Source organism: Aspergillus ruber (genome assembly GCF_000600275.1).
Source record: "Aspergillus ruber CBS 135680 unplaced genomic scaffold scaffold00007, whole genome shotgun sequence".
In the NCBI taxonomy this organism is placed as follows: domain Eukaryota; kingdom Fungi; phylum Ascomycota; class Eurotiomycetes; order Eurotiales; family Aspergillaceae; genus Aspergillus; species Aspergillus ruber.
The window spans coordinates 27,748-48,240 of record NW_024467303.1 but is presented as its reverse complement, the minus strand read 5'-3'; the positions used below and the strand labels follow the sequence as shown (position 1 = coordinate 48,240).

Genomic DNA, 20,493 nt, shown 5'->3' with positions numbered 1-20,493 from the left:
GGAGTCACTGTTCTTAGCCATGCTGAATCTTATTACGCCTTTTCCTCGACTACGAACCGGCACTCCCTTTTACCTTATCAGCCTAATATATTAATATTCCAGAAAAGTTCGGTATAGATAAAAAGCATGCCCTCTATAATAGCGAGGCCCCAGACATGGTGGAGGGAGATAGCCAGCAACTTTCTAGTCAAGATGTGGAACTTCGCAGAGAGCTCAAACTCCGCCATGTAAACATGTTCGCAATTGCAGGATCCATCGGTACCGGGCTGGCCATTGGCACTGGAAAGCCATTGGCAGCTGGGGGTCCAGGACGTTTGTTTATTTCTTATATCCTGGTGGGCTTCTGTGTTTACTGTGTAATGACTACCTTCAAGAGAGATGGCAACTTTTTTGACTATGAAAAATGTATTCAATGGCTACGCTACTCGATTTGTTGATCCAGCGCTAGGGTATATTGCCGCCCACTCCCTGAAATGTTTATTGACTCGTGACTCACCTGATATCCGATACAGATTTGCATGCGGCTAGAATCATTTCTTCAAATAATGTGCATGATAAGCGAGTGAGACAGATAAGTGTGTGAGACACTTGACCACACCACCATTAAATAATACTAGTAGATTCAACTCTAACACCAGAAAACCAATTGAAACTATTCAGAATCATTTTCCTCATAGGTCCCTATATTTTCCTGACAGGTTTGTCTGTAATGTCCTTGATTGCTGCATCTTCCACGGCACTGCTCTTTCTTCTTAGTCCTCTTTGGTGTCACGGGCTCGGAATAGTAGATAATAATGAATTAATGTTCCTATCTTGACTATTGCAACCATCGACGAGAATATCGAATCTGGGGAAGAAAAGAGAAGAGGAAATCCATCTACAGGAAAAGGGCCTTTCATCTATGTGTTGTGTGGCCGCGCTAAGTGCTTTCTTTGTTTACTCGGATGGCGGCGTTCGTCGATATAAGCCACTGAGGCATCAGGCTGGCGTTGACGCGCTGAGCCGTCACACTCACCACTGATCACCTCAAGGCATCACCAATTTCTCAGTGAGGGGGAAAAATAAACAAAAAAACATACAACAGCCGGGATTCGCTGGTGGTCACCCACCCAACTACTAACCGGCCGGCGTGTGGCTTAAGTACGGCTGAGCGGACGGGAAGCCCTGTTTTCCACACCCTATGGTCGTATGTACTTACCTTCTAGTTAAATAAGTACCAAGTACTTTTTGAGTGAGTTAGAGTAGAGCGACCAGAGGTGAGCCTGGGTGAGTGCGCTATAGATGGGGGTGAACCATCACCCAACATCGCGCAGCGCCGCGCAATCTCAATCCCTTAGAATCCTTCTAATCTAATGGCATGCTACAGCCACTGATCATTGGCTGTCCTTTTCCAACTTCAAAACACCGAGCTATCTTGGCATCTGCACATAGTCACAATCAAATCTTTCCTTAAAAGTGATTTAGCGTAAAGGATAATAACCTTTTTAACATTGTCATTCTGCCAGCCCGCCTTTTGGTGTGTAGTGGATGGTTGATTGGTCGGTGGCTATCGGCTAAGCTAACTACTGTATATAACTGCCGAGCAAAAAGCGAGGGTGTCGGAATATAGAGGTTCCTTACCGAACAATACCAACTGATGCGTACCTAGGGTTCTAGTTAGTTGTATTTCGAGACAGGACACTTACCCTAAGTGTCTTTCAAGTAGCCGTGTGCAGTCAATATTCAACCCATTCAGGCACTGCATATACTAGTTTTGTATAAGATATAACATGTAAATTTTGTATTCAGCAGGTTATCTACACATTGTATAACTACTACTATGATTGTAGATACTGACAGAATTTTCTCTTTTTTTTTTTTTTTCAAGATAAATCAAGCGTATAACAAGTAGACCTCGGCACCGCCCTGGGCATGCCCAGCCGGGCTCAGTCCGTGCCCGCCCAAGGGCGGGCAGTGGGCAGTCTTCCCCTGCCCGGCGGGCGTTAACGGGCCCTAAGTGCCTGCCCGGCGGGCATTAACGGGCGCCCGGCGGGCGGTCAAACAGTGCAAACATAGGGGACCCCGTGACATGCATTATTTATGCTGTTTTTATCGGTAATCTTGGTATTCGCTTACATGCAAAGTAAAGGGATGGGGAAGCAAGTTTGTGGCCAGATTCTGCCTGAAATCAATTGAATTACTCGATGATATACAGCTAATAATGTACAAAATCATCATCCCAATGTCTTGAGCGCTTCCGGCTCCTTGACATCCGCCGCTGGGTACTGGCTATCTCAGGCAGTGGAATATCTGCTCCATCATCAGATTGGGCACCTTCCTGGCCCTCGGCTTCTGCTTCAGATGCCATATTCCTTCGCTTCTTCCCTGTGGCTTGCTCTGAAAGCTGTTGTGTTGCAGACTGTTCATAGACAAGCACTGCATTATCTTCATCATCACTGATTGGATCAAGGTCATCAAGAAGCTCTGTACTCTTTTCTTCAGTTGCCTCCTGTTTCTCTTCTTCAGAGAGAAAGTCATCAAGCAATTCAAGCTGCTGCTCCTCAAGGTTAAATCTTGATGCACACATATACATCATAAGATCCTGGATGGTAGTGGCATTCAATGAGCCCCGACGGTAGTGACAGATATCTCGGGCAGAATTGAAAAGCCGTTCCACCCCTGCACCAGTTGCTGGAATAGACAGGACATCTCGTGCGACACTAGCAAGAGCAGGGTATTTATACTGATTCTCTTTCCAGAATGTACGAGGGGGAATGTCAACAGTATCTATATTTTGCATTAGCAAATGGTGAAGACTATAGACAGATAGGGATGCCACAGGCTCACATACCAGCTTCAAGATACTGTGCAAGCTCATCACGTTGGCCCAAACGGTGAGACTTTGCTCCTTTAAGAGACATTTCAATTGCTGATCTTGGTAGCGATGATGCTTGGACCTGTAATGATGTCTGGGAATGAGCAAGGCGTTGTTTGTATGGCTTGATGTAGGCTTCAAAACTTTGATGATATTGCTGGCGCCAGTCATGGTCATCATCCCAGTCCTTTCCAGAGAAGAACTGTAGCTTGTTCTCTGGTGCAAGCATTGTGCCAATTGCAAATAGATCACCATCAACCTCGTCTGTTTTGCTATAGTAATCTGCAAGCTTATCTCTTGCTGCACCTAGTGCTTTGAGCATTAACTGTTTCCAAGGAACCTTCTTCCGTTGAAGCTGCTGAGTTGACCTTTCCAAATGTTCAAAAAGCTGGTTGTAAATATCAAAGACAATATGGAAGGTCACATCAGTTGTTTTTGATAGTGCAGTAGTGAACTTGTAGAAGGGCTGAGTGATCCAGAGGAGATACTCAATCTGGCGCCATTCCTCCTGATCAAGTTTTAGGACTCGAAGGCGATATTCAGAGCAAAACTCATTAAATATGGACTGCAATCGCTTTGCACGACGAAGCATTAGGAATGTGGAATTCCAGCGAGTCTTTACATCTTGGATCGGAACTAGCTTTGGCAAACCAGTTTGGAGATTATAGAATGCTTCACGGCGTTGAGGACTTGCATTAATGTATATTGCCAAGTTACGAATCTAAGATCAGAGAGAGTTAGAGAGGGATATAAAGTATAGTGGTAGATTAATGAATCATATAGCTCACCTTATTCAAAGTATCCACAATCTCCTGTTTTTGTTGCCTTGCATTTGTATGAACTGATTGAGACCGAGCTTCTGACCACATTTCAACAGTCTCATTTCGCGGATTGGCCTTCATCTGACCAAGAAGCTGTTTGAGACTGAGTTGAATAACATGGGCGATGCATGGAACCTGGATAATAGAAATGCCATCATCAAGGCCAAGTGACTGGACAGATTCTTGAATGCTTGATATGAATGTATTATTGTTTGATGCATTATCAGTGGTAATTGTAAGTACCCGATCAGCAATTTGATGCTGCTGGAGTAGATCCAGAAGGACAGCACTCAGATTCACCCCTGAATGTGTTCCATGAAGTGGCTCAAAGCCAAGCAATATCTCTCGGTAGTTCCAATTGTAATCAATAAAGTAGCCAGTAACTGCCATAAATGCTTGTTGAAATGGAGATGTCCAGCAGTCAAGGGCAATGGAGAGCTTTGCACCTACAGGAAGTCTCTGAAGGATATTTTGCTGACGTTGCTTGACAATACTTTTCAGCCGTCGGCCAACTGTCCTAGCAGAAGGAAACTCAGGTGAAGAAATGGCTAGACGAGATACTTGTATAAACTTCCGGAACTGTGGATGCTCCACAATCTGGAGTAGAAGCCGTAGGGCTGCAATTGTATTGATGAGCTCTTCTTCCCATTCTTCTCTACTTACAGTGCGATTACTTTTTGAGGATTTACTAGCCTGGCTACTTTTAATAACAGAGCATTCCAATCAGGGGTTGACTAACCTCATCTTGCATAAGCTGTCGAATACTTGACTGCTGAGTTTGCATGGCAGCTCGTTGACATTTCTCTCCCTTAAAATGTCTACCCATTGAGTTGGTTCCCCCTTTGGTATGTCCAGGATGATCAAATATCTTGCCACATCGTTGACATTTCACTTTTGGAAACCCATCAGTAACAGAAGCAATCTGATCAAAGTGTTTCCACACTTCAGATAGATGCCCAGTTCGATCCCAGTTGAATGTTTTTGCCCCAGGGCTTTTTCCATATGTTGTTTGTAGCCACCAATTGACAAACTCCTCCTTATTCATGTTGGTATATTGGATGAATTCGGTGAAACGGTCAGGTCGAATACATGTTAGACTTGATGGGATTGCAGGTGGGTGAGAAAAATCAGAATCAGATGTGGATATAAGTAACTGCTGGTCGAAATTCGGCTGAGGAGTGAATTGTGTAAGGCTATCAGAATTGACATAGGATGAAGAAGGAGTCTCAGTTAGAGTGGCCTGAGTAGGTTGCAGATTGAATGCAGCTATAGGGTCACCCTCATAGAGAGATGAGGAGTAGATATCAGACTGTTGAGACATAATGAGTACAACCAAATAGACTTGTGTGGGTGAAGAAAGAATTGAGAGACTTACCAGATTTTCTCTGAGTGAGGGAAGTGTGTTAGGTGCATTGGGGTCTGTTGAACTGTTCATCACTGGTTACTCCACATGATAAGAACCATATTATTGATCTATCACAAGATAAACCCACTGCCCTACTATCGACGTGATATAATTAGACTATACTGCCACCTGCCTGCAGGTGGCCCTGGGCAGCCCAGGGCTACAGAGGGCAGTGCCCAGGGCTACCCCGGGCCATCTGATAGCCTCTCCACCTGACTAACATATCACTTATGCAACAGGTGTGACGACTCATATATGACGGTTCATATATGACGGCTCATATATGACGGCTCAACACTGCAGCAATGAATGATACATCGCAAATGCTGCTACTCAACCATGTCGGCAACAACCTCTATAAAACCCCTTCATTACCTAGATAGACTTCCTCTTCTCTTTTCTTCTCCAGATTCGATATTCTCGTCGATGGCTACAATAGTCTAGATAGGAATTCAGTTCGTTATTATCTACTATTCCGAGCCCGTGACAACAGGCGCAGCCTGTGACACCCCCCAGCAGTTGTGAATTTTTCTTTTATCAAGAATAGTTGCACTTTGTGATATGATAAATATAAAATAAAATTACTAGATTGCCTATGCGCGTTTTGAAGTTGGTGAAATCACTAAGGAATAAAGCTTTAAATACTGATGCTCTTGGTTGAACGACGGTGCTATAGACCCCTGGTGCTCAAGTATATATTTCTCACACAAAGTTAGGCATTCACACCACTCAAGTAAATAAGCAGCCACCAACAACATCTTTCTTTCAGAGCCAGGAAGTATCTAGTATAACAAAATCTGCAGAATCCAAGTACAAGTAGGGTCTATTCAATTTTCAAGGCGGAGGTAGATAAATACCAACACCCAGGAAGGAATGAAACTGGAACAAGCATAAAACATAGGTAATTTATTAGCTGAATCATCAAGTTATGCTTCCCGATTAGGAAAATTATGCACAGAATGGGCTAAAACGGGCAGCCCAGGGCGGCCCTATGCGGGCACCCTGGGTGGGCGCGGGCGCCCAGTGACCGCCCTATGGGCTCAAACGGGTGGGCGACGGGCGGCCTCCCACCGCCCATGGGCGGGCGGTGCCGAGGTCTAGTCAACATGTGATGGGTAAACGGCCGAGGACTATGGCTACTGGGCAAGAAGATAGGGATGCTGATATGTCGGATGATGAGACGGTTCTTCCACTGCCTAACACTCAGCAGAGTCAGCACCACACATCTGGAAGGAAATCTGGACCCATCGTGACTCGCGAGGCTTGTAAAAGGAATACCGAAAAATACGGCCGGAAATGCATATTTTATGCAAGTCACGAGGTATTCGATGTTTGCATCGTTTTCAGTCCCATGGGAATTCCCAATTTCCTATTGGAAGTTCTAAGGGGGTGTTGGTCCCGCCCAATGGGACTAACAATTAGTCCCATTTCCCACTACGGACGGGAATGGGAATTCCCATTGGGACCGGTTCCATGGGAGTTGCCGCGGTCTAGCCGAGCCCGTGACAAATGACGGTGTTGGCGGGGTCGTTGGACAGCTGGCGGAGGAACTCAAAGCCAATGCCCCTGGAGGCGCCGGTGACAAGGTAGGAGGGCATGGTGAAGGACCCTAATGCGTGTAGACTGGGGAGTTCAAGGAGTTTGATCGAAGGGAGAGACGGCGTGGAGGGCAAGAAGGCGCACCGTGGCTCGATTTATACGCATGGCTGTCGATTCCATGGAAATCCATACCTTTGAATTCCAATCCATCGCATCCAAAGTTGCCTGTTTTCCTGTGATCTACGGGAAACGTTAGCCTCGCGGATACTTGACTCTTTGGCGCTGCAGCTGGGCCGTGCATCGCCACAATGGCCTGTCCGATTGGCCTTGACTGACCCACAGCGAACAAAGATCTGGTGGCGAGCCACCCGGCGCATGTCGAGATACGGAATTAAGAGGGGAAATGGTTGAGAGACTTGATTGATTGAACGTCTACTCCTAAAGACTTGGTATAGCCTACTCCACCTCGTTCACAAACACCCCCCGCAAGGCCTCCATCGACGGCGTGAAGAAATACTCCCCCCCGCGCTGGTCGACCCACGGCAGATAGCCCATTTTCAGCTCCTTGGGCTGGTTGCCGTCGTAGATGCTGAATGTGGGCTCCGGGTGGTCGGGGCGGTTGCGCTGGCTGACGATGGGGTCCTGGCCAGGGTCCTCCATCCCCTTTTTGCCCGAAAAGACCTTGTTGCTGGCCCAGCCTGGTGTTGTTAGAGTCGGACGAGCAGGTCAGGGGGGGGGGGGGTGATGGGAACTTACGACTCGTCAGGAAGTTGAAGCCATTCCGGAAGTCGCCCTGGTAGCACATGAAGTAAATGCCTCGCTTGGGGCGCTCTGAGGGCTTCATCTTCTCTTCGCCCGGCTGGAGCTCCGGACCAAAGGTGACGCTGCGACGCAAGATCACGTTGGTGTTGTTCCAGTAGTTCGTCTGCGCAGAGACATCCCCGCCATCTTTCGAGATATAGAGGTCGGCGCGAGGGCGCATCTTGCGAATGTGCGCGGCAATCGGACATTTGATCTCCTTCTGGCTGGAATAATGCTGCTTGAACTCGAAGTTGTTGGCAAAGGGATGTTGGGCCACCGAGTTCTCGCTGTCCAGCACCACGGGGGACCCTGCAGAGGCACCGTTAGAGTCGTCCTCCTAGACGGGGGACAGGACCATTCCTACCGTTCTTCCATCGTCCGATCATATAAGCGGCCAGCTTCTCGCCGGTGCCGTCGTTGAAGGTGTGCATCTGCTCGGACTGCGTCTTCACGAATCTGTAGGACCGCATCAGCCTGACCCTCATACAGGGGACCAGAGCAAACCGTACTCGTTGAACTCGGGCACTTTCTCCTCGATCTCGCGGAAGGCTAAATAACTGCCATCTGTGGCCCACTCTGGCGACTTGGTATTGTCTCCCCGGCGGTTGAGGAAGATCACACTAGCAACGCGTCAGTACACCATCCTCGATGGATAAATAAGGCTCCAACTTACCCCGGGGGAATGGCCTGGGGCTCGCCCTCCTTGGGCGGCGGGTCCAGGCCCTCGATGGGAGGCTGCGAAATGTGGTCTTCGAATCCGAGACTGAGCAGAAGCAGGGCGACAGGTCAGAGAGAAGGTGGTCTGCGAGATCTCCCAGGGAAACACTCACTGTTCCTTGCCCCGGAGGTTCTCCAGGCGCTTCTTGGACGGGTCCTTCTCGTCGGGAATCTCCCTCCGCCGCGCTTTGCCATCGGCATTGCGAACGTGTCCCTTCTTGGTCAGCGTGATCTTCGCGCTGGCCTCCTTGGCGTCAACGGTATGATCGTCGGCAATGCGGAAGTAGCTCTTGAGGTCCTTGACCGTGGCCTCCAGCTCGTCCTCACGCTGGGCGGCGACGATGAACATCCCGTCGCACCGCCAATTGTCGTTGTTTTTGGGCCAGTCCTGGGGCGGCCGGTACTCGGGGGCCAGGGATTCGGTCTCGTCGGGCCCTTCGAAGACCATGTCCTGGTACATGCCGCGCTCATGCAGTAGGTCCCGGAGCTTCAGCTCGTCGTACGGCCCAACCAGCTTGGTCGTACCCTTGCCGGAGAAGGTAATGTTGATCGCATTGAACGTGTGGCGATCCTCGGGACGAGTGTCCACTCTTTCCCGGGCCTCGTTAACGCCGTCATGTTTCTCGAGATACTCCTTGCACTTGCTGCCAGTGGTGATCTTGCCGGATTCCACCAGCTTCCTCAGGTGTTCCTTGAACGTGGCGTAGGAGCCGTCCTCTTCGAGGTCTTTGATCTTGAAAAACAGGAAGGTTTCGTAGTACCGGGGGAGACGGGGCCTGTCGACCACCAGTGAGCATGGGATGCACTTGTGAGAGAGCTCGAGGGCATATGTGTTATACTGACCAGATACTACCCTGGATGTTGGCGGGGTCGACTTTAGACACCATCCTGGAGATGAATGTCGTTCAAGATTGAATCAGATTGTTGGATCGGTCAGGTTGAGATCATGGCCCGGCCGGACAGACGACTTCTTATGGCCATCTCGCCTCGCTGTCGTGGTGGCCGACGAGTGGCATGGCCAATTAGACGCATGCGTTTCTAATCGCTGCCAGCTGCAGCACTGCCATCTGTGCGAATTCAGCTGGGAGGAGACACGACATCATCGACGTCTCCGTTCGTGATGGACCATCACCGCCCAGGCCAATTAGCGCCATGCGTTGCTTATAGCTGAAACTCGCATAATGGATGCATGGTCATTCACGGCCACGAAGCATCGATATGATTTCCGCAGCCAGGTGTGGCAGATCGCGGTGCAAGGGCCCCGGTCCATGCACTGTTGGCTTTGCAGTGGGCCGGCAGATATCGGTGATGCCCCACATTGCGACCATCGACGTCCAATTGGCCGCATTGGATCTCCCAGTGTGAACAATGATCGACTGGATGATAATGGGTTTGTGCTTGTTGGTGCTGGAGAGGCCCAGTGGGCCCTGCATGGAGACGCTGCGCAGATCGCAATCTCGGGTGGCTGGCATAGGGCATCGCCAGGGCCCAAGAATGGGACCAATGGACCACCTCAGCTAAACCACCTACGTCACGACCTCTGCTGAAGGGATTCCAAATCTTCTGCATCATGCCCTGGCCTGTGCGAGCGTTGTGCGTGTGGTGCTGGGGATGGCCACGCTGAGACGCCCGCCTGGTATTTCTACCCCGGCCGGCCCATCCGTGCTGTCTCCCTCCAGACAGCCATCTTTCTTTCATACTTCTGTTGAGAATGAAGCTTCATTGGGCCTCGGGCCTCCTCCTGGGGCTGATTGCCCGCTCTGTGGACGCCAACGCGGAGTCCCACATCCCCTTTGCCACCGATTCGAGTCACATCGAGCCCGAGACCGAAGGGCCCATCGACCCCGAGGGCTATCTCTGGCAAGCCCGGCCTCATGGCGGCAAGCTTCTCCCCCGCGATCAGTTCACGACGCACTGCTCCAGCTTGGCCGCGGGCAGCAAGTGCGAGTATGCCAACGACGGTCTCGCGGAAACCCACTGGGCCAGCGAGTCCCAGAGTGACTGTCATAAGGACGAACTCACCCTGGACTTGCACGAGGTGCGCAACGTGAACGGCATCTCCATGCGTCCTCTCATGGGGGAGAACGACCGCGGCCAGATCGCCAAGCACGAGGTCTGTGTCAGCGTGGATGGCGCCGCCTGGACGAAAGTTGCGTACGGCACCTGGGGCTGGAACAAGAGCCCCAAGCTGTCCGCCTTCGAAGCCATTGAAGCCCGATACGTCAGGCTCGTGGCCATGAGCGAGGCGCCTCCTCCCAAGAATTCTAGCGACCAGGATCCCGGTGCCGTCACCAAGATCGTCGACGTCAACATCTACACCACCAACGCGGTGCTCCCCCACGAGCCCTCCAAGGGCGTCTGGGGCCCGACCCTGGACCTGCCCATCACGGCCGCGGCGGGCGCCCATGGCTTTAATGCGAACGGTCACCACAACATCATTCTCTGGTCGGCCTGGACCGACGACCGCTTCTTTGCGTCGCCCGGGGGCAAGACCTTCACGGCCACCTGGGACCCGTACCTGCAGGACATCGTGCAGGCCAACGTCACCAACACCCACCACGACATGTTCTGCCCGGGCATCTCGATGGACTTCGACGGCAAAATCGTCGTGTCCGGCGGTGCCGACTCGCAGAAGACCAGCATCTACGACGGCACGGAGTGGATCCCCGGCGGCGACATGAACCTGCACCGCGGATACCACGCCTCGACCACGCTGTCCGACGGCAAGATCTTCGCCATCGGCGGCTCGTGGAGCGGCGGCTCCAACATGCCCAAGGACGGCGAGGTCTACAACCCGAAAACCAACCAGTGGCGCATCCTGCCCAACATCAAGTCCGATGTCATCCACACGGTCGACATCCCGCTGCGCAACGACAACCACGCCTGGCTGTTTGGCTGGAAGAATGGCAGCGTCTTCCACGCCGGCCCGAGCAAGAGGATGTTCTGGTTCGACACTCACGGCGACGGCAAGGTGAAGAACGCCACGCGCCGCCTCAACGACCAGGACTCGACCTCGGGCAACGCCGTCATGTTCGACGCCGTGCGCGGCAAGATCGTGACCTTTGGCGGCCAGGCGTACTACGACGGCTCGTATGGCCACCGCAATGCCCATCTCATCACCATCAAGGAGCCCTTCAAGCGGCCGCTAGTTAAAGTGGCCGGCATGAACGGCACCGACGGCATCAAGGGCGTCGGCGGCATGTACAACCAGCGCGTCTACCACACGTCGGTCGTGCTCCCGGACGGCACGGTATTCATTACCGGCGGCGAGATCTACGGCGTGCCCTTCAACGAGGCCGAGCGCGACGTCCAGTTGACGCCCGAGATCTATCACCCCGAGTGGGACGTCTTCCTGCCCCTGAAGCAGAACAACATCGTGCGTGTCTACCACAGTCTGTCCATCCTGTTGCCGGACGCCACCGTGCTCAACGGCGGCAGCGGACTCTGTGGCAATTGCACGGCCAACCACTACGACGCGCAGATCTTCACGCCGCCGTACCTGCTGCGCGAGGATGGCACCCCGGCAGAGCGCCCTAGCAAGCCGGATATTGTCAACAACTACCGCGTGAAGGTCGGGGCCAATCTGGCCTTCCAGGCGGATGCAGACATCAGAAACGCCTCGTTGATCCGTCTGGGAACAGTCTCGCACACGGTTAACACCGACCAGCGCCGCATTCCGCTGTCGTTCACTCGGTCCACTGAGGCCGAGAGTGGCCGTGCTGTCTTCCACGCGGCCATCCCGAACGATCCCGGCATTGCGCTCCCTGGGTACTACATGCTCTTCGTGCTGAACGACAGGGGCGTTCCCAGCCACGCGGCCACCGTCAAGGTCGAGCTCACTGTCGAGGAAGAGGATGTGGCGGATGTCGAGCCGGAGGCCGACTGCGACATGGAGATGGGCGAGAAGGAGGCCCAAGGCATGATGAATGCGCTGTTTGCGGCCACTCGCAAGCTCTGGAGCTCGCGCAAGTCGGGGCTGGTGCATCAGGCTTAGAGGGGGAGAGCTGTGATTTGTACTAATAGGGGTGGGTGGAAGAACGGTATGTTTCTATAGATGACGGAATGCCATCCAAGGACTTCAATATAACCACCGTATATCATATCGGTCTGTAGGTCTAGGCTGCGGCACATCCGCACTAGCATAACTCACGCGAATCTACCGAATCTACCCTATTCTAGTCCTATTGTTACAGACCTTATCTTATCAGTCTCACGTGAATGATGCGGATTACGGCAGTCTATAGCGGCCAAATTGCAATAACGGAAATTGGTGTTCGAGAAGTTTCACCGCCAACGATTCCGCCTACTAGCCATCTTACTTTTAGTGTACCCTAGTTATATACTGCGTACACAGATTCTAGTTATCTTTAATTGACAACTCTATGAACTCTAATGTTTTTGTTTCATATTTGGATGTAAAATAGAAAATGATCTAATGTTTATTTTAAATTAAATTCCGACCGTGAATGGCGCTTTAATTATCTGATTATCTATCTGACATTTTTCTTGTTTACACATGTATAGAGTTGCATTTGGCGCGGATTGGCGCGGATTTTGCGGCTTCGCTGTGCCACTCTAATTGCGAGGCTGCAACACACCCAGCCAGGGCCAGGTCAAGCACTAACAATCCAAGCACATGCTATAGCCAAGAAATTACATGCCCAAGGTCGTCAACCCACTATCCAATGGGTCCCAGGACACGCAGGGGTAGAAGGAAATGAGAGAGCTGATTAGGCAGCAAAGCAGGCAGCCAACAAGCCCCCAGGAAGAGGCCCAAGAGAGATCTCTTTGGCCTTTGCCTGTAGAGCCCGAACAGAAGCCATTACAACACAAAGGCAAAGATGGCTCACTAAGGAGCTTGGACAGCGATCTCAACAAGGTCAACAAATATACAGGCCACAGAAGAACTGGCGGCTCGACCCAGCAGCTGCAATGGCTCCCAAGCATCTAGCAAGCCGCTATTTTCAACTGAAGTCAGGACATGCAGCTATAGGAGCATACCTACATTGGATCCGGGTCCAGGAGGATGCAACCTGTGAAGGATGCAGTATATCAAGGGAGACAACACACCATCTTCTCTTTGAATGTCGGGAATGGCGACACCAACGAAACAGGCTCTACAAGGACCTAGAGACAGACAGAGTCATGAGACCCACTACTGCAGAAGAATATCCACAAGGACGACTCCTAGGAGAGCCCGAAGCTACGAGGGCATTGCTGCAATTCCTAGCCAGCACCAGTGTAGCTCTACCCCGGGCGCACCTACAGCAGATGGCGGAAAGGGCCCGAAGAGATGACGAATGGGGACTGGAAGCATTGGAGGAAGCAGTTAGAACAGGAGAAGGGTAGCAGGAAGGGTAGCCTAAGCTGAGAGTCAGCCTAGGCCACACCCATCCTGCTCCAAAAACACAAGGAGAGCACTGTGCTCGAAAGCCCTGTGCATACAGGCGGTTTGGGGAGAGGAAAAGGATCAGAGAAATTATAGAAGGGGGCGAGTGCCTCAGGAACTAATAGGGACAAGAGACTGTAGAATAGCAGCCAGCCTCAAGTCCATGAATCATGGTCTGTCATAGCTCTAGGGCTCGGTATGGACAATAAACTTGATTAAATAATAAAAATAATACAGCGTGAATGGAAGAATGATTGCACTGTTGACTCTTGCGCCTTGCCATAACCAATCTCAGCTTCCCTAATCTATTCTTCACACTCCTCATTGTCCTTGGTCTCGTCCAATGTGCACTGGTTGGCATCCCTTTTGCCGGGCTGGGGGGCAGGGACAGGGGTTTGGCGGGTATCTTGGAACGGCAAAACCCGCCCTTTGCCGGGCTGCCAGTTGACATGGTGTTTATAACCGTCGCTAACAGAAACAGAGGTGATCTTCCTGACCTGTCTATTTTTTCGCAAGGTGGGAAGTTCAATTTTGGTCCAAACGTTGGCAGGTTCGCCTTCCCTTGAATTCTGATAGATCCCAGTGCCCCCGAACTCGCCATTGTAATTGAGCATGACCATAAAGACCTCATCCTTAGCCACCTCTGCGAGAGCCTGTGCATATCGGTCTCGAAAGACCTGCATCCGATTCTGTTGACCCAGTTTGAATTGCTCCCGGCCTTCCAGCACCTTTATAAAGTATTTTCTGTCCAGGGCATCGTTATACATCACGCCCTTTGGATTCAATTTATCTTGGAAATTTTCCTGGGCTTGTGTTGTCGTGGCACCGAAGAAGTAAAAGATGCTTGGGCCTGTGCCAACAATTCCGCAGGTTCTCATATCTTCCTTCAGAAAGTCGACAGTAGGGAACGTGATTGAGGATATTCACACACGGGCGCCGAGAATCAGAAACTGAGAGATAAGAGTAGACATGGAGTAGTTCTTTTTGCCTGCTCGAGAGAATTGAAAAGAGAGAGAAAGAATAAAGTGATTGTTGATAGTCCGACTTGTCATAGTTAATCTGCTCTTTTATGGGCTAAGACTGACCCCCAACACTACCTCTTTTTATCCATCCTTCGACAGATTCTTTCATTCAACCGTTTTATTATTATTCATTATTACTACTAGCAATATAACTGTGTCATCATCATCTTCTTCTTCTCCTCATACTGAAGAGCGCCAAAGTTGTGACGACTCATATATGACGGCTCAACACTGCAGCAATGAATGATACATTGCAAATGCTGCTACTCAGCCATGACGCCAACAACCTCTATAAAACCCCTTCATTACCTAGATAGATTTCCTCTTCTCTTTTCTTCTCCAGATTCGATATTCTCGTCGATGGTTGCAATAGTCTAGATAGGAACATTGATTCATTATTATCTACTATTCCGAGCCCGTGACATGTTGTAGCTGACTTTATATACATGTCGCTATGCAGGAGTGCTCGAAGCGCCGCTTCCGAGCTGTCAACAGCCAGCGCCAGCACTGGAGAAGAGAAGGTTTGGCCGGTGGGTTGGTTCCTCCGGCCACCGTCCCTGCGAAAAGAAGTGTGCAATCAATGCTATCAAAAGCTTAAACAAACATCAACTCAGCTGTATGCCCTCATCACCAGCACTATCCATCCTCTCACCGGGCCACCCGGCTTTGCTGCATCACCAGACTGTCGTATCACCGACTTCACCAGTTCTTCATCCTCATATACTCCTGTCGTTGGCTGCCCGGTCCTGGCAGTTATTGTATTCATTGATCTCCTCCTGTGGCCACCACTATCCTGGCGTTGTGGCCACTATTCGCGCTGCTCTTCATTCCCCACGCTCAGCTACCCTGTGCTGCGTTGTTCTCATTTGTTGCACCAAGCGCTCCCTCATCCACCGCATTGAATTGGGAGAGCAGGCCCGTTTGGACCATGAAATCAGCGATAGCCACCGACGCCTTCGGCTCCGAAAGCAGCTCATCCATCCCCAGTGTCCGGGATATCTTTTTCGCCTCCAGTTTTCTCCACATCCTTTTCCTTAGCTCTGTCAAAAGTGGACATGCCAGCAAGACATGTTGAGGTGTCTGGCTGCCCAGCCTGCACCCGCACCATGCGCTTTCTCTGACCCTGATGCGGGATAAGTAATGGCTCAGACCAATCTGTCCCGTGCGCATCTGCATCATTACTGATGCTGTGGCTTTCCGCAAGCCCTTCCAGTAACTCAGCACCTTCCTTGTTGGTGCCCTGACCAGCCGCTTTGTTGGCTTTCCCTCTGGCGCCTTTTCCCACATTTTCAGCCACTTTTGTGTGGTGTTCCCCCGTATCTTCCGCTTTGCCGCTGATGCCAGCCACACTGTTGTGCCGGATTGCTGTCCTGATCCTGTTGCTGCCTCCTTTGCCGTCTGGTCAGCCGCTTCGTTGCCGGGTATCCCCTCGTGCGCGGGGATCCACCGGATAGCCACTGAGATCCCCTCTCTTGTATACCACTCCAGCAATCGGAAGCATTCGCGCTGATATGCCTGTCCAGAGGCCATGCGGGGGCGAAGGAGTGCCTTCAATGCAGCTTGGCTGTCAGAGAAGATGACCACACCATGCTGAATCCTCTCTCTCCGCCTCCAGGCCTCCCTCCGCCGTTTGACCGCTTCCAGTGCCATTTGGATGCCTAGAAGTTCTGCCACGTACACTGTGGTCACCGTTTCCGAGCCAAGGTGGCGGCTTACTTTCACTCCCATGTCTGGGATGACCGCAGCTGCTCCCACCTGGCCCTGGTAGCCGCTACCGTCGGTGTAGACCACCAACGGCTTGTTGTCCTTCTGTATTGTCGCCTTGTGCCTGGCCGTGGCCTGTTCCCTCTCTTCGATAAACACCTCTGGAGGCTTACACCATGGTGCCCCGGATGAATGCCCACCGGCTCTCCCAATGTCCTGCCACAGATCCTGGGGGAGCCGTTAAGCATCCATTCTTTGTCCAGGCCTGAGCCTCCAAAGGTGTCTGTCTTCCAAGCTTGATCTCGCTGTTCGGCCGTTTTCGTCGCAGTCCCTCCGGAATCGCATGCTCCGGCCCTGTTTGTATCCGAATGGCCGTTTCTGCCGCCAGTCGTTCCATCTGTAGCTTCACTGTAGGAGCCACAGCTCCACGTTTAGTGCCTCTGCGGCTGTTGTTCGAAACGCCCCGCTGATTAGGCATGCTGCCCACTTTTGTACTGTTACAAACTGTTGAATTACCCTATTACGCTCCTTTGCCGGCATGATTCCGGCCTGGAACCATGCTGCTATTCCAAACAGCATCTGTGGTACAACCACCGCCTGGTAGATTTGCCTCATTGCCACCAGAGATGCCCCCCATGTAGATCCCACTATTCCCCGTATTGCTGCAAGGCTCTTCCCTGCTTTAGCCAGCATATGGTTGCAGTGTTCCTTGAAATTGAGCTCTGGATCAGACCAGACACCAAGGTATCGTTCTGAAGTCCGGCTGGCCTCAATGACAACCCCAGGTTCTAACAAGGATACATTCTGTGTTCAATGTTAGCCTGCTCCTCCCTGCTGCTGGGAACCCTGTTCTCAGCCAAAGGCAAGAACCGCCACCACCTGTTGAAGTTGATGGCCTGGAAGAATGGCAAGTCGAAGACATCCTGGACTCCTGCTGGGAAAGAAGGGGCCATGGAGGACCTCATCTGAAATATACAGTCAAGTGGACTGGATATGATGACCCTACTGAAGAACCGGCCGCATACCTGGAACATGCCCGAGAAGTCATCATGAACTACCACCGCCGATATCCTTATAAGCCTGGGCCTGGCCTCGACGGAGCTCGGCCTTGAGGGGAGTACTGTCAGTGCCAGCCATGATGTATACACGTTACTAGGCACATGACCCACACAAGATATCTATCTGTGCTCGACGCTGATCCTGTTGCAGCTCTTCGGGCTGCGTCTTGTCTATGAACCTGTAGATAGCCTGGCCGTAGCTTATCCTGTTCGTCAATTCCTAATATATATCGATATCTGACCCTGTACCCTGACGGAGATAGGAAAATGGCAGGATGACTGGAAAATTGAGGCACAAACATAGGAAGAGGCCACAATAAAAGAGTGGGCGCCATGGCGGCCTGGGCTCTAATACAGTGCCATGAGGCCATTTTCGGCGCCATCACGGAACGGTGACTGCAGCCGTGATGTGAAGCAAAAGGTGAGCCTTCATTGAATGACTGAGAAGGATGGGAACGCCCGCAGTGGGGGCCCTGAAAACTAAATTATTATATCATAGAATAATACCTGAAGATTCTTATATATCACACTACCGCTTAATCTACACTATAGACTCATGTCCCGACCTCATCCATATCAAATAACTTGATAACCCGTCATTCTGATCCAACCGCCAACAACCCAAACAACAGCTTTGTCCGCTGCCAGTGCTCACTCGCCGCCTTCTCGATATTCTTAACGACTAGTTTCTCAGCCTCAAGACGAGTACGGAGATTCTCAACAGCCTTAGTCAATTGGCATTGACTTTGTCCGATTTCTTTGGCAGCCAAGGCGTCGTTGAGATAGATGGCGTCGTAGAAGATTTGGACCTTGCAGTCGCGGATGTGTTCCTTGGATGGAGTGTTGGTGGTTTCGGGCTCAGGTTGAGGATGTTCTTCGTTCGTGTCGGTGACTTTTTCAGCTGGTTGGGGTTCGTCTTCCCGTTTGCTCTCGAAATCGGGTCCAGGTTTGGGTGCATCCTTTTTAGGGGCAGGCAATTCCAAGTTCTCAAAAGCAGACACAATAGAATTTGACAATTCCCGCTGCAACGTCAGCTTCAGAATTTGCATTGTAGAAAGATCCCACAGGTCCTGTCCACACCGATCCATAGAATCCATTAATTTCCGTAAGAACTTGAATGTATAAGACGATGGCTGCACGGGCAGTTCAGGATCTCCTTCCCAAAGAGACCGACCCGGTAGTCTCTTTCTACAGTCAGACAAGCACAATGGAGTAGTAAGCGCAACAACTTCTATCGCAAGCATCTCCTGTAGCTTGGGCACGATGGTGTTGGAGAATGAGAAGTCGGTTGCGATGAAGTCTGCAGGAAGATCCCTGCGGACGAGTCGTATGAGGCGGAGGAGATATGCAGCTTTGAGACTCCGGTTCAATTGACCAAACGCGGCGAAGGTATCGCTGAAGGAGTCTTGGAGGGTGGTTAGAGACTGGTGGACTGCGGATTGGAATGCATCTCGGAGGAGTCGAGGGTCATCGTCGTTTAACATGGCTGCGATGTCGACGTCCGGATCTTCGTCTTCACCTTCATCGAGAATATCCGACCACTTTGTTCGTTTTAGATCGTCGATGAATTGTTTGGATGAGTCGATGATGGAGCGCCAGTTCTGGTATACTTCTAGAGCGGTAGAGATGTCCTCGTCACGGCCTAGGAGCTTGTTCATGACTGTTTGTTTGAAGGCGGTTGCTCCGTTTGAGTAGTCAAGGGAGATGATGTTGTGATCCCACAGTGACCGAGTCTCCGAATGCTCCTTGCTTTCCCAGTATGATATTGTCGACAAGATATTTTGTCCGAATTGATCGAGTTTCTTGGCTTGGTTCAACAGAACTCGCGTAAGTTGCTCATTGAATATCGTCCTAATGCCTTCAACGACACCCAGAGACGAATGAGTTGGCGTAGAGCTCCGTGAGCTGAGCCATAGATCCAGGGTCTTCTTCCGCAGTATAAGTAGATCGGAGAAGTCGTTCCAGCTTCCTAGGCTGTTCTGGCAGCCCTCGATGAGAGCTTCGAAAGCTTGACTAGACCATTGCTTGATGACTTTCTCTGCGTCTGACTTTGAAAGTTCACTGAGTCTAATCCATGGCGTGAAGTTCGTGACTTCTGGAGCAGCCCATCGGCCCAAAGTATCAATACCCAGATCATCCAGGTTGCGGACTTCAGGGTCCGTGAGGATAGGCCGAGCCTTCAGTTTACTAAGGACATCCGACAGACGACGGGACAAGAGAATCTTGGACGTTTGTAGGGTCCGGATGTACAGCAAGAAAGCCTTCAGCACGTTCTCGCCGGAAAAGTCCGTCAGAGCAAGTTGGCTATCAATAACACCCAGACGAACATCCCGAAAATGGCGAATCGCATCATCCGACGACGAGCTAGTAGTCAAGCAATACGAGGCCAGAGCTTCAATGGTATCGTCCGCCGTCGAGTTCGAAGAGCCAAGACATTTCCGGATCCGTTTCAGAAGGGTCTGTCGAAGAGAAGCCATCTGACCGCGCAGGGTCTCCAGGAACGGCGGAACGGACCTCCGCTGCGATAACGTCTTATGTAGGAGTCGGGAAATGACAAAGAGTTTCGCGATTAGCAACGGCGAAGCGCGTCTTCGTAGTAGTCTCGAGATTGTAGCAGTACAGCGGTGAAGTAGAGAGAGCTGCGCTCCGACTGCGCGTTTGTCCGCATCTGTCTCGATCAGCCTCTCGAACCGGTGCCCCAGACAATAGTCAACGTACCCTTATCCAACAAATCGCTCTTAATATGACTCATGTGCGCATTCTTTTTCTCCACCAGTCTCGCGTTGCATCGTTGTCCAATATCGGCGAGGTTCGAATCGGCGTCTTGAATCTCCCGGTTCATCGAAACAATCGTCTCCGCTGTCCCAACAAGTTCTCGATATCTCGTCCTAAGCACAACTTTCGCATTAGCATGGGCCACAGAGTGGCATTCATTAGCTCCCGACCTACCCAACCAGAGCGCGGAGCTTCTCCTTATTGCTCGCAATGTCGCGGCGGAGCTCCTGTTCTACACGACGCACGGTGGGAATTGGGTATTGGAATGCGTCCTCCCATGATTTCAAGCTCTGAGGATCCGGGCCAGACGCCATGGTGGTGATACTGTGGTAGGTTCAAGGTAACCAGTGAAGAGGCCAGCAATCAGATTGGAGACAGGTTGAAGATCAACTGTGCCTGAGGCAGCAC

General features: G+C 51.2%; 8 protein-coding genes across 8 annotated transcripts, besides 1 other annotated feature; 5 read left to right on the top strand and 3 right to left on the bottom strand.

The window, feature by feature from the left end:
* The first annotated feature begins 85 nt into the window (after window positions 1-85).
* EURHEDRAFT_552463 (uncharacterized protein) lies at window positions 86-453 on the top strand. The gene has a single exon (XM_040787559.1). The coding sequence runs from the start codon at window positions 156-158 to the stop codon at window positions 435-437; it is 282 nt and encodes a 93-aa protein (XP_040640381.1). The 5' UTR covers window positions 86-155; the 3' UTR covers window positions 438-453.
* A 592-nt stretch (window positions 454-1,045) lies between these two features.
* Window positions 1,046-1,195: a sequence feature (Protein overlapping with rRNA (EURHEDRAFT_452120, EYE96692.1) was converted to a misc_feature.).
* Window positions 1,196-7,075: 5,880 nt separating this feature from the next.
* Window positions 7,076-9,024, bottom strand: EURHEDRAFT_452470 (Dyp-type peroxidase; the record flags this gene model as incomplete). Its single annotated transcript, XM_040784038.1, has 7 exons — window positions 7,076-7,317; window positions 7,376-7,729; window positions 7,785-7,876; window positions 7,930-8,040; window positions 8,094-8,183; window positions 8,251-8,913; window positions 8,981-9,024. The coding sequence occupies 7 exons, from the start codon at window positions 9,022-9,024 to the stop codon at window positions 7,076-7,078; spliced, it is 1,596 nt and encodes a 531-aa protein (XP_040640379.1).
* A 27-nt stretch (window positions 9,025-9,051) lies between these two features.
* Window positions 9,052-9,256, top strand: EURHEDRAFT_442480 (uncharacterized protein; the record flags this gene model as incomplete). Its single annotated transcript, XM_040783478.1, has 2 exons — window positions 9,052-9,146; window positions 9,190-9,256. Coding segments are annotated over 2 exons (162 nt in total), but the record flags the coding sequence as incomplete, so codon positions are not given.
* On the top strand, window positions 9,127-9,766 carry EURHEDRAFT_335459 (uncharacterized protein). The gene has a single exon (XM_040778380.1). The coding sequence runs from the start codon at window positions 9,319-9,321 to the stop codon at window positions 9,682-9,684; it is 366 nt and encodes a 121-aa protein (XP_040640377.1). The 5' UTR covers window positions 9,127-9,318; the 3' UTR covers window positions 9,685-9,766.
* Window positions 9,767-9,848: 82 nt separating this feature from the next.
* EURHEDRAFT_452369 (galactose oxidase precursor) lies at window positions 9,849-12,131 on the top strand (the record flags this gene model as incomplete). The annotated part of the gene is made up of 1 exon (XM_040784026.1): window positions 9,849-12,131. One exon carries the CDS (start codon window positions 9,849-9,851, stop codon window positions 12,129-12,131), a length of 2,283 nt encoding a protein of 760 aa, XP_040640376.1.
* A 618-nt stretch (window positions 12,132-12,749) lies between these two features.
* Window positions 12,750-13,767, top strand: EURHEDRAFT_410473 (uncharacterized protein). The gene has a single exon (XM_040781367.1). It carries the CDS (start codon window positions 13,070-13,072, stop codon window positions 13,484-13,486), a length of 417 nt encoding a protein of 138 aa, XP_040640375.1. The 5' UTR covers window positions 12,750-13,069; the 3' UTR covers window positions 13,487-13,767.
* Window positions 13,768-13,831: 64 nt separating this feature from the next.
* Window positions 13,832-14,404, bottom strand: EURHEDRAFT_375984 (uncharacterized protein; the record flags this gene model as incomplete). Its single annotated transcript, XM_040778799.1, has 1 exon — window positions 13,832-14,404. One exon carries the CDS (start codon window positions 14,402-14,404, stop codon window positions 13,832-13,834), a length of 573 nt encoding a protein of 190 aa, XP_040640374.1.
* A 3,363-nt stretch (window positions 14,405-17,767) lies between these two features.
* On the bottom strand, window positions 17,768-20,446 carry EURHEDRAFT_410471 (uncharacterized protein). Its single transcript, XM_040781366.1, has 3 exons — window positions 20,260-20,446; window positions 20,029-20,198; window positions 17,768-19,978 (listed from the first exon to the last, which is right to left on the bottom strand). The coding sequence occupies exons 1-3, from the start codon at window positions 20,397-20,399 to the stop codon at window positions 17,907-17,909; spliced, it is 2,382 nt and encodes a 793-aa protein (XP_040640373.1). The 5' UTR covers window positions 20,400-20,446; the 3' UTR covers window positions 17,768-17,906.
* Between the last annotated feature and the right edge of the window lie 47 nt (window positions 20,447-20,493).